The sequence below is a fragment of the Puma concolor genome, chromosome B1 (genome assembly GCF_028749965.1).
Source record: "Puma concolor isolate L17-30 chromosome B1, mPumCon1.1.hap2, whole genome shotgun sequence".
NCBI lineage: Eukaryota > Metazoa > Chordata > Mammalia > Carnivora > Felidae > Puma > Puma concolor.
In genome coordinates this window covers 16,433,457-16,444,819 of record NC_141670.1, presented here as the reverse complement: position 1 = coordinate 16,444,819, position 11,363 = coordinate 16,433,457, and the positions used below count along the sequence as shown (strand labels likewise).

The following is an 11,363-nucleotide window of genomic DNA, read 5'->3' as shown; positions in this document are numbered from 1 at the left end:
TTTCATGTGTACAGTTTCAGGACTATCATGTCCTGTTAGTGAGTTAATCCTTTTATTATGAAGTGAGCCCATTCATCCCTGGTGATTCTCCTCATTCTAATGGCTTTGACTGATATTAATAGAGCCCTCCAGTTATCTTTAGTGTTTGCATAGTATGTATTTTTGCATGTTTTTACTTTTATATTTGCAATGCTGAAATCAGTAGTAGAAATTTTTCATAGTCAAATCATAAATATATACCATGAAAACCCGATGACTGAATCCTAAAAAATCAAACATAATGAGGATGGTTCCAGACCAAGATTATGACATAGGAAGACAAAACAACAACAACCACAACAAAATGCAGTTTAAAAGAGCAACTAGCATATAAAAGAGACAATTCTAGAACTCTGCAAAACTATGGAGGAGCTGGGGGAATGCTTTCCGGGTCATAGGGACTGGAGAATGGCAGGTTTATGTTCCCTCTCCACCTCAAAAACACAGATGAGGGGTGCCTGGGTGGCTCAGTCAGTTAAGCGTCCGGCTTTGGATCAGGTCATGATCTCATGGTTCATGAGTTTGAGCCCCACATCAGGCTCTGTGTAGACAGCTCAGAGCCTTGAGCCTGCTTCAGATTCTGTATCTCTGTCTCTCTCTGCCCCTCTCCCACTTGTGTGCGCTCTCTCGCTCTCTCAAAAATAAATGAAAAACATTAAAAAAAAAAAAAAAAGAACAGTATAGAGAGCCTAGAAATAAACCACAATTAGTCAATCTATGACAAAGGAGGCAAGAATACGAAATAGGGAAAAAGACAGTCTCTTCAATAAACAGTGCTGGGAAAACTAGACAGCTACATGTGAAAGAATGAAATTGGACCACTTTCTAACACCATACACAAAAATAAACTCAAAATGGACTAAAGACCTAAATGTGAGACCTGAAACCATAAAAATCCTAGAAGAGAATACAAGCAGTAATTTCTCTGACATCGGAAGCAGCAACATTTTTCTAGATACGTTTCCTAATGCACAGAAAGCAAAAACAAAAATAAACTCCTGGAACTATATCAAAATAAAAAGCTTTTCACAGCAAAGGAAACCATCAGTAAAACAAAAAGGCAACCAACCTACTGAATGGGAGAAGATATTCATTAATGATATATCTGATAAGCAGTTAATATCCAAAATATATAAAGAGCTTATATACCTAAACACCAAAAATAAAAACAAACAAAAAACCCCAAACAACATGATTTAAAAAATGGACAGAGGACCTGAATAGTTATTCTTCCAAAGACATACAGATGGTCAACAGACACATGAAAAGAAGTTCAACATCACTGATCATGAGGGAAATTCAAATCAAAACCACAATGAGATATCACCCCACACTTGAAGGAATGGCTAAAATCAAAAAGATAAGAAATAACAGTGTTGGCAAGAATGTGGAAAAAAAAGAACTCTTGTACACTGTTGGAGGCAACGCCAACTGGTACAGCCACTGTGGAAAATAGTATGGAGGTTCCTCAAAAATTTAAAAATAGAAACAGTACATGATCCAATAATTCCACTACTGGGTATTTACCCAAAGAAAATAAAAACATTAATTTGAAAAGATATATGCACTCATATACTTATTGCAGCTCTAATTACAATAGCCAACAAATGGGAGCAACCTAAGAATCCACTGATAGATGAATGTGATAACACAGATGGACCTAGAGGATATTATGCTAACTCAAATATATATATGTCAAACTGAGAAAGACAAATGCTATATGATTTCACTGACCTGTGGAATCAAAAAAAAAATGAGTAAACCAAAAAAAAGCAGAATCAGACCTATAAACAGAGAGAACTGATGGTTGCGAGAAGGGAGGGGAGTAGAGAGGAAAGGCAAAATGGGTGAAGGGGAATGGGAGATAGACGTTTCCAGTTATGGAATAAGTCACAGGAATAAAAGGTACACCAAATATAGTCAATGATATTATAATAGCATCGTATGGTGACAGATAGTGGTGGTGAACATAGCATAATGTTTAAACTTGTCAAATCACTACACTGTACACCTGAAACTAATGTAACATTGTGTGTCAAATACACTCAAATAAAAAAACTAATTTAAAAAAGTATTGATGCATATAAATGTGAAAAACTGTGGTCTCGTATTTTCCTTTATTATAAAATTATATAAATGTCATGGGGTGCTCGGGTGGCTCAGTCTATTAAGCACCCAACTCTTGATTTCAGCTCTGGTCATGATCATCTCGCAGTCCATAATATTGAGCCCTGTGTCAGGCTCCACACTGACAGCATGGAGCCTGCTTGGGATTCTCTGTCTCCCTCTCTCTCTGTCCCTCCCCAACTTGCTCTCTCAAAAATAAATTTAAAAAAAATATTTTAAAATTATATAAATGGCAAAAACACAATGACTTCAGGTACTGAAAAAAGGACTAAAGGTGAGCATTGTATCCACTTAAATATAGAACTAAGATTAAAGAACAGTGAGACTTATGATTACATAATAGAATATTTGTGTTAAAACCATTGCCAATATAAAACAATTCAACTAAAAAGCTAAGTACATACTTTTACTTTTAACCTGTGTGTTTACATTTAAAGTGGTTTTGGGGCACTTGGGTGGCTCAGTCGGTTGAGCGTCCAACTTTGGCTCAGGTCATGATCTTGGCAGTTCGTGGGTTCCAGCCCCGTGTCAGGCTCTGTGCTGACAGCTCAAAGCCTGGAGCCTGCTGCAAGTTCTGCGTCTCCCTCTCTCTCTGCCCCTCCCCCACTCATGCTCTGTCGCTCTCTCAAAAATGAATAAACACTAAAAAAAAAAAATTTAAGTGGTTTTATTTTAGGAAGCATATAAATGGGTTTTTTTAATCAAGTCTGACAATCTATGCTTTTAAATTGCAGTATTTAGCTTATTTACATTTAATGTAATTATTAATAAGTTTAATGTAATTAACTAGAATCCATGTATTTGATTTCTATTTGTCCCGTCTGTTTTGTTTCTTTTACCTCTTTCTGACTTCTTTTGTATTAAGTATTTAGGACAACATTTTTTTCTCTAACTTGGCTTATTTGATATCTCTGTTTACTTTTTATTTTTTTAATTTTATTATTTTATTCTTAAGTTAGTTAACATACAGTGTAGTCTTGGCTTCAGGAATAGGCTCATTTCTCTTCCTTTAACTTCATTACTTATTATTCTCCCTTGCTGTTTTCATTCTAGCTAGGGTAGATCTATTTCACTTTTTAAAATGATACACAGGTTGTCCCTTGCCTGGGAGGGATTTATCCATTTTCTATAGCTTGGAACGTTTCCCACCATCTATCATCATCTTACTTTACTAACTCTGACTTATAGACTTTCAGATCTCTTCTGAACCATCCCTCCTTAAGAAGGTCTTGCTGATCTTTGAGACGAAGGTAGGTCACCTTGGTATGTATTCAAATAACACCGTCTTAGTTCACATTTATAATATTTATTAATGCCCATATCCTCTGTGAGATTATAAGTACCATAAGATCATATCTATTTTATTTATGGTTACTAGCACCTACCATAGTGCTTCACACACTATGTAGGCACTCAGTAAATATTTGTTGATTGAATGAATGAAATGTACAATGGTGGCCATATTTTCTCAACTTTCATCTTCACCTTGAATATTTTGTAATTTCTTGAAAGTGACATGTTGTTTTGAGCTATCATGATGGCTTACATGCTGTTTTCCTTTCCTGGAATACCCTATGCCTTCCATTATCTTGCTAACTTCCCAATGATTAGTTAAAACTGGGATCAATATGTAATAAAAACCAAAGCTAAAGAATAAGATGGTGGGGCGCCTGGGTGGCGCAGTCGGTTGAGCGTCCGACTTCAGCCAGGTCACGATCTCGCGGTCCGCGAGTTCGAGCCCCGCGTCGGGCTCTGGGCTGATGGCTCGGAGCCTGGAGCCTGTTTCCGATTCTGTGTCTCCCTCTCTCTCTGCCCCTCCCCCGTTCATGCTCTGTCTCTCTCTGTCCCAAAAATAAATAAATGTTGAAAAAAAAAAAATTAAAAAAAAAAAGAATAAGATGGAAAACTTACAGGCTTACATGCTACGTTAACAGTTGACAAAGATAGAAAATAAAATAAGGTACTTAATTCAAAAAAAGAAAGAAAAAAAACGATTGAAAAACAGACCTAAGAAACTTAGACCTAATAAAATGTAAGAAAGGAAACCATCAAAATCCTAGAGGCGAAAACAGGCAACAACCTCCTTGACCTCGGCCGCAACAACTACTTACTAGACATGTCTCTGGAGGCAAGGGAAACAAAAGCAAAAATGAACTATTGAGACCTCATCAAGATAAAAAGCTTCCGCACGGCGAAGGAAAAAGTCACGAAAACTAAAAGGCAACCGACAGAATGGGAGAAGATATTTGCAAGTGACATATCAGATAAATAGTTGGTATGTAAAACCTATAAATAATTTATCAAACTCAACTCCAAAAAACAAATAATCAATCCAGTGAAGAAATGGGCAAAAGACATAAACAGTGTTCCAAAGAATACATTCAGATGGCTAACAGACACATGAAAAGATGTTCAACACCACTCAACATCAGTGAAAGACAAATCAAAACCACAATGAGACACAACTTCACACTTGTCAGAATGGCTAAAATTAACAACCCAGGAAACGGATGTTGGTGAGGATGCTGAGCAAAGGGAACACTTTTGCACTGCTGGTGGGAATGAAAACTGGTGCAGCCACTCTGCAGAACAGTATGGAGGTTCCTCAAAAAATTAAAAATAGAACTACCCTGTGACCCAGCAATTAAACTACTAGGTATTTATCCAAAGGATACAAAACTACTGATTTGAAGGGGCATATGCACCCCGATGTTTATAGTAGCGCTATCAACAACAGCCAAATTATGGAAAGAGCCCAAATGTCCATCAACTGATGAGTGGGTAAAGATGTTAAATATACAAGGAAATATTACTCAGTCACCAAAAAGAATGAAATCTTGCCATTTGCAACAATGTAGATGGAACTAGAATGTATTATGCTAGGTGAAATAACAGAGAAAGACATATATGATTTCACTCTCATGTGGCATTTAAGAAACACAACAGATAAACATAGGGGAAGGAAAGAAAAAATAAGATAAAAACAGAGAGGGAGGCAAATCATAAGAGATTCTTAAATACAGAGAACTGAGGATTGATGGAGGGAGGCAGGTGGGGCTAAATGGGTGATGGCATTAAGGAGGGTCACTTGTTGGGATGAGCACTGGGTGTTATACGTAAGTGATGAATCACTAAATCCTACTCCTGAAACCGTTATTACACTATATGTTAACTAATGTGGAATTAAATAAAATTAAAAAACAAACAGTATGCTTAATCTAAGCCTCATTCTTTTGAAAAAGACACATTATCACTATGCAGGAAAGGACTAAATGGTGAAAGAACTGAAAAACATGTCATAAGAAACAACCAGAAAAATTAAAGTTACCTTCAAATATGTGAAGTTATCCTGTATATAAAAGCATTGGGGTTTTTTTCCCTATACATCTATAAGTAGTAGAACAAGGGCTAATGAGTACAAACTTCAAGGAGACAGATTTCAATTTCACATAAGAAACATTTCCCAAACTGCTGGCCAAGGATTACCACTGCTACCAGCCTGGTCTAAGCCATCACTAAATCTTGTCTATTACATTGGCCTTCCCACTTCCACATTACCCTACTACAGTCAATATTCCAAATATCAACCAAAGAGATCTTGTTAAATGTAAATCATTAATATAGCATGCCTATTCCAAAAACTTTCAATGGCTTCTTATAACACTCAAAACCAAATCCTAAGTCCTGATTTTGACCTACAGACCCTCTGGATGTAGTTTCTATGTGATTCTCTAGTTTCCTAATGCTCCCTACCTTTCTCAATTTGCTATAGGCACATTGGGCTTTTTGTTGTTCCACACTCTAAGATCATGCTTGCCTCAAAGTCTTTGCATCTGTTATTCCTTTTGCCTGGAACAACTACCCACTCCCTCATGTCCTTCAGGTCTCTCTCAAATGTCACATTCTCAGAGAGTCTTTCCCTAACCATCCTTTAAAAAATAGTTCAAACATACCCCCATGAGTCTCTATCTCCTTACCCTGCATTACTGTCCTTACAGCACTTCTCTTTACCTGGTGTTACTACTAGCTCTCTACCTAAACAAATGCAAGGCAGAGATTTTGTCTATTTTGTTTACTGATGCGTCCCAGGGCCTAGAACCACGCCTGGAGCAGAGTAAGCACTCAATATTTGTTGAATGAACGCTAAATGAAGGCAATGTTATCATACCAGAGAGTGTCAGATGTAGGTTGGGCATTCACTTGGTAGCAATATTTTAAAGAATTTAGACAAAATGACATTTAGGTCTCTTCCTAACTAAAGTGTAATGATTCCATATTGCTCTGTTTTTTTGAAAAATCACATGTAAATTTGGGAATGATACACTACATTTCTCTAGCTATCTCCCACAGGCTTGCAACCTGTGACCCGTGATAAGGTGTACAGAGGAATAAATTGAAAAGTTTTCCCCGTTTTCCTCCTTGTCAACTAATTTGTGCTAATTTGTACTAATTTGTACTTGATTTCCTACCGGTAAGTAACTTCCACTTTCTGCTCTCTAGTTCTGATACGGGCTGCAGAATGAATAATGTGACTTGAAGCCATTTAGGAAGAATCATTATTTTTGTGGAAAATTGGGAAAGTGTCCTGGGGACAAAACATAGTAACAGGTAGTCAAAAGCAGACAGACCACTTGGCTTTGTCACGGTTGGTTGTGCTACCTTAGATAAGTTAACTTTTCTCTGCTTCCTTTTCATCATTTGTTAAATGAAGATTAAGTGATTAGTAAATAGAAACATATTAATATGTGAAGCACATGGAATGGTACCTGGCATACAGTAAGCACTATATAAGTGTTAGCTACTAATTCATTTTTAGCATTGTAAACAAAAGACCATATTCAGTTATGACTGATGAAAAATCCAAATTAACAAATTACATTGGAAATTATTTACAACAAATTATTTGACAGGTAATGACTAGTTTGTTTTTTTTTTAAGTTTTACATATAACTTTTTATAGCTCACAATGTATTTTAAATTTGGTCTTCATGATAATTCTTCCAGGTAGACAAGACAAATGAAGAAAGGGTCTCAAGATTTGTGTGATTTGCTCCAGTTTACACAGCCTGTCATAGGCTGAATCTGACTTATTATTCTTAATCTATGTCCCACAACATTAGCATACGAAAGGAGCAGGCAGTCTGAAGAACCAGGATAAGATTTCCAAAAATATATGCTATTATTTAACTTTCTATTTCCTGTTGGAGCTTCTTGTTGGTCTCTCTTCAAGTTAAGCCTCTCTTCCATGATCAGGTTAACATCCTGAACATTTGTTTCAATTATGAGCCTTCAACAGATGTGGTAGGATGGTTCCTAGCAGAGATTAATAGCTGCTGAGCAAGGCTATGTCTTCCATTATCCACTGAAGGTGGTTGCAGAAAACTTCTCAAGTTCTGGAGTACATCATCACGGGAGGGAAGATAACTAGATGCCTGAGTTGTCAAGAGATAAAATGTCAGTGCCCACTACCTTGTAACTCTTCGTGTCAGAGTCCAAAGAAAAAAGTTGTTTCACAAGAAACTACCTAATGTTGTATTGTTGTATCTTCAACATTAAGAGGCAATAAGTTGGGGCGCCTGGGTGGCGCAGTCGGTTGAGCGTCCGACTTCAGCCAGGTCACGATCTCACGCTCCGTGAGTTCGAGCCCCGCGTCGGGCTCTGGGCTGATGGCTCAGAGCCTGGAGCCTGTTTCCGATTCTGTGTCTCCCTCTCTCTCTGCCCCTCCCCCGTTCATGCTCTGTCTCTCTCTGTCCCAAAAATAAATAAACGTTGAAAAAAAAAAAAATTAAAAAAAAAAAAAGAGGCAATAAGTTGTAACAAAACAATCAGTGGACATCATAGTTTATACCCCTTAAATCAAATGTGTATACGTGTGTGTGTGTGTGTTCCTCTGTCACTCATCATTTCAAAAATCTTAGTTTTTCTACATGCCTCACTATTCCTGTTACTGGTTTCTGCATTTGCTTTTCTGTAAAGGGATACAATGCATTTATGTAAAGTCTAAATAAGCTCTGCCAATTGTCATACTGCTTCTTACACCCTCAATAATGCATTAGATGAGCATTCCCATCTATCAATATTATATGAAGTGTGCATTGCTATTAGAGGCACATTAAAAAAATTAATTATAGCTAACAAAGGCACAGGTGAAAATAAGCATCTATTTAGATTTTAATAAAACCTGAAAATATAAACCTCATATCTCAAAAGAATACATATATTCATAAGGTTTATTTGGTAACATTTATCAGTATATATGACTTTTATTCAATTATGCGTACCTTGTAAAACTATTCCTAAAGGCAAATGTATTCCCTTTGGGTCACATTATACCCTTGATAATGTCTTTAAGATGTTCATTCCACACTGTCCTTTGGGTAGGAAATAAAGATTTTTAAACACTCTTTTAGAAAAATGTAAATAGTTTGAGATGTGAAAATAAATCTATACGGTGTATAGATTTTACAATAGTAAAAATTCTCTGTACCATCTACAATCCCTTTAAAATAGTCTCCCACTTAAAAAAAAAAGTGGGGGGTTAAAAAGAAGAGTATTGCAGCCTTTATACATTCTGATTTCCAGCTCTGAGAAGACTCGGATGGCAAAGGGATAAGTACTAAGGAAATCACCATGGATCAAAAATAACTTCCCCAGGGTGCCTGGGTGGCTCAGTAGGTTAAGCTCCAGACTTCAGCTCAGGTCATGATCTCACCATTCATGGGTTTGAGTCCTGTGTTTGGCTGTGTGCTGACAGCTCAGAGCCCAGAACCTGCTTCAGATTCTGTCTCCCTCTCTCCCCCCGCCTTCTCGGCTCACACACTCTCTCTCTCTCTCTCAAAAATAAATAAACGTTAAAAAATTTTTTAAAAAATAACTTCCCCAATATATTACATTAATAGATATTATAAATTTCCCTTTTTAAAGACTATGACCACCACCCCCAATTGAATAAGGGCTGTTGATAAAGACCTGACCATGAATTACAGTAATGTATTTAAATCATATCTTTTAAGAACAACAGGTATTTTCTACAGTGGTAGGGTGAGTGAAAAAGAGATAATCGGGACTAAGAGGTTAAGACCAAGAGGGGGTGTTCTGGAAGAGGCAGCTTTGGACAGCTATAGATGCACGTGAGAGGAACACCAAAGACAAACTTCATCCATCTTGTAACTTTGTACTTGTGTAAGATACTCAACTAAAAGAGCATTCCCCATTCTCCCTACCTCCAACTCATCCTGGGGCTGCCATTGACTAATATGAAGCTTTACAAAGACCATAAATAGAAGGTATGAGGACCACATAAATGAAGACATTTGCCTCACTTAAAATGTGCATACATGAATATATGCAGTATATTGGCTAGGACACTTGGATAAGCTATCAATCCAATTTTCAAAGACCCCCAAGAACCACAAGGTAAGAATTTAATGTGCACTTTCTACCCCTCCAGCCCCAACTTCCACACCTGCTCTCCAAGCTTGCAATTTTTTAACATTAGAAGCTTTCAAATGATAAGACTACAGTTCAAGATTTTATAAAATGTGTACACATCATATTCTCCTGAGAAAGATATAAGCAAAGATCAGCAATCACATACTAAATTATTAACAAATACTATTTATTCATTAAGAAATAGTACTAAAACAAGGAAGAATATTAGAGTTGCAGGCTTAAATATCTTAAATGCCTGAGACACCTGTTCCATATCTTATGTTATTCTCAAATAATTAGCACTTGATGATGAATTACTGGTAGTCAGGACCTGGAAAGCTATTTGTCTTCCAGATGCTAACAGGACTGTACTGAAGCAGTCTTGTAGTTCTTCGTATTTAGTGCCCTAAAATTGGAAAATAAATGCACATTTAATTTTGTAGGTGCAGGTAATGTATCTGTGTATTCTCATAAAAAGGTTTTGTAATAAATTAATCCAAAACCAAACTCTCTCACCAAATTAAACAGTTTCACTTAAAATGTAATTCAAGAAGGAAAAAATTGGGAGGGCACCTAGATGGCTCAGTCGGTTAAGTATCTGAGTCTTGATTTTTGGCTCAAGTCATGATCTCATGGTTCAGCTTGTGAGTTTGTGGCCCATTTTGGGCTTCCCACCAATAGTGCGGAGCCTACTTGGCATTCTCTCTCCCCCTCTCTCTCTGCCCATCCCCTGCTTGCCCTCTCTGCCAGTCAGTCAGTCAGTCAGTAAATAAATAAATAAATAAATAAGGAAAATTGTTTAATGGGACCAATTTTAAATACCACCCAGAGGTTTATTAGTTTTAAAATTAGGGTAAAAAAATCTAAAATTTGACTTAGGATAATACTTGTGATAATATAAAAAGAAAGAGTTTCAATAAATTCAAAATTACTAAACAGAAGATAAACAGAGTTTCCAAAAAAACAATCAGCTATTCTTTTCTTTTCTCTGCTCCAAACATATATTGTAGAACTTTCTCAATTCTGTTCTATGGATAGAAAAGAACACACAAAGAACCTGAAACTTCCCCTTGCTTCCCAAAAGAATCTCAGCTATTTGAGGGTGAGTGTCATAAAGAAAATTGTAAATTTACTCTCTGTTCTATATTACATAAATCAAGTTGAACAGAGTACTAATAGATAGGTGAAATGATGAAGGATGAAGATCAAAGGACATGAAATAAAGACTCCACATATTTCAATTTCCACCAACTAGCCCCCATAGAATATTATGCCTGTAGCCAAGATTAAATTATATAAATAATGATGGGCAGACTTATTTTGGGGGTAGGATCATAAGACTGGCATTATAATCCCTGTCCACAAGTGTTACAGATGTACTGAGAGGTTTTTATAAAAGAAGGTGAATTTGGTGTCCTTTACTTAATCCATTATATGATTACACTGAAGTTAGAAATATGTAAATTAGCTTATTTGGCATTAAAACTTTTTCGATGAATAAATGGAAAGGTAATCAAATGAATTCTTCCATTTATTCATGATCTTGCACACACACCAAAAGACAATGATGGATTGTCCCTTCCTAATTTATATTCTGAACTCCTGACAACTTCTTTTCAGTGTTAAGAGTGCACAAAACCTGGATAAAACTGAACTTTTAAGATACTTTAATAATATATTTCATTCGAAGTATTATAATGTGATGTTAATAGCATTTTTAACTAACCAAAATATTTCCTAGAAGATTTCATAAAAGATTATTTCAA

At 36.3% G+C, this 11,363-nt stretch overlaps 1 protein-coding gene across 5 annotated transcripts in view; it reads right to left on the bottom strand.

Moving 5' to 3' along the window:
• Positions 1 to 11,363, bottom strand: part of CFAP96 (cilia and flagella associated protein 96) — a 521,342-nt gene that overhangs the window by 491,316 nt on the left and 18,663 nt on the right. Inside the window, exon 7 of one of the 5 annotated variants that reach the window (XM_086703250.1) lies at positions 9,764 to 10,003. The exons of the other annotated variants lie outside the window; for them this stretch is intronic. Within the exon in view, the coding sequence (XP_086559376.1) occupies positions 9,955 to 10,003 (49 nt within the window). The 3' untranslated portion in view covers positions 9,764 to 9,954. Of the gene's footprint in view, positions 1 to 9,763; positions 10,004 to 11,363 lie in introns of those variants that run through there. 5 annotated transcript variants of the gene reach the window in all.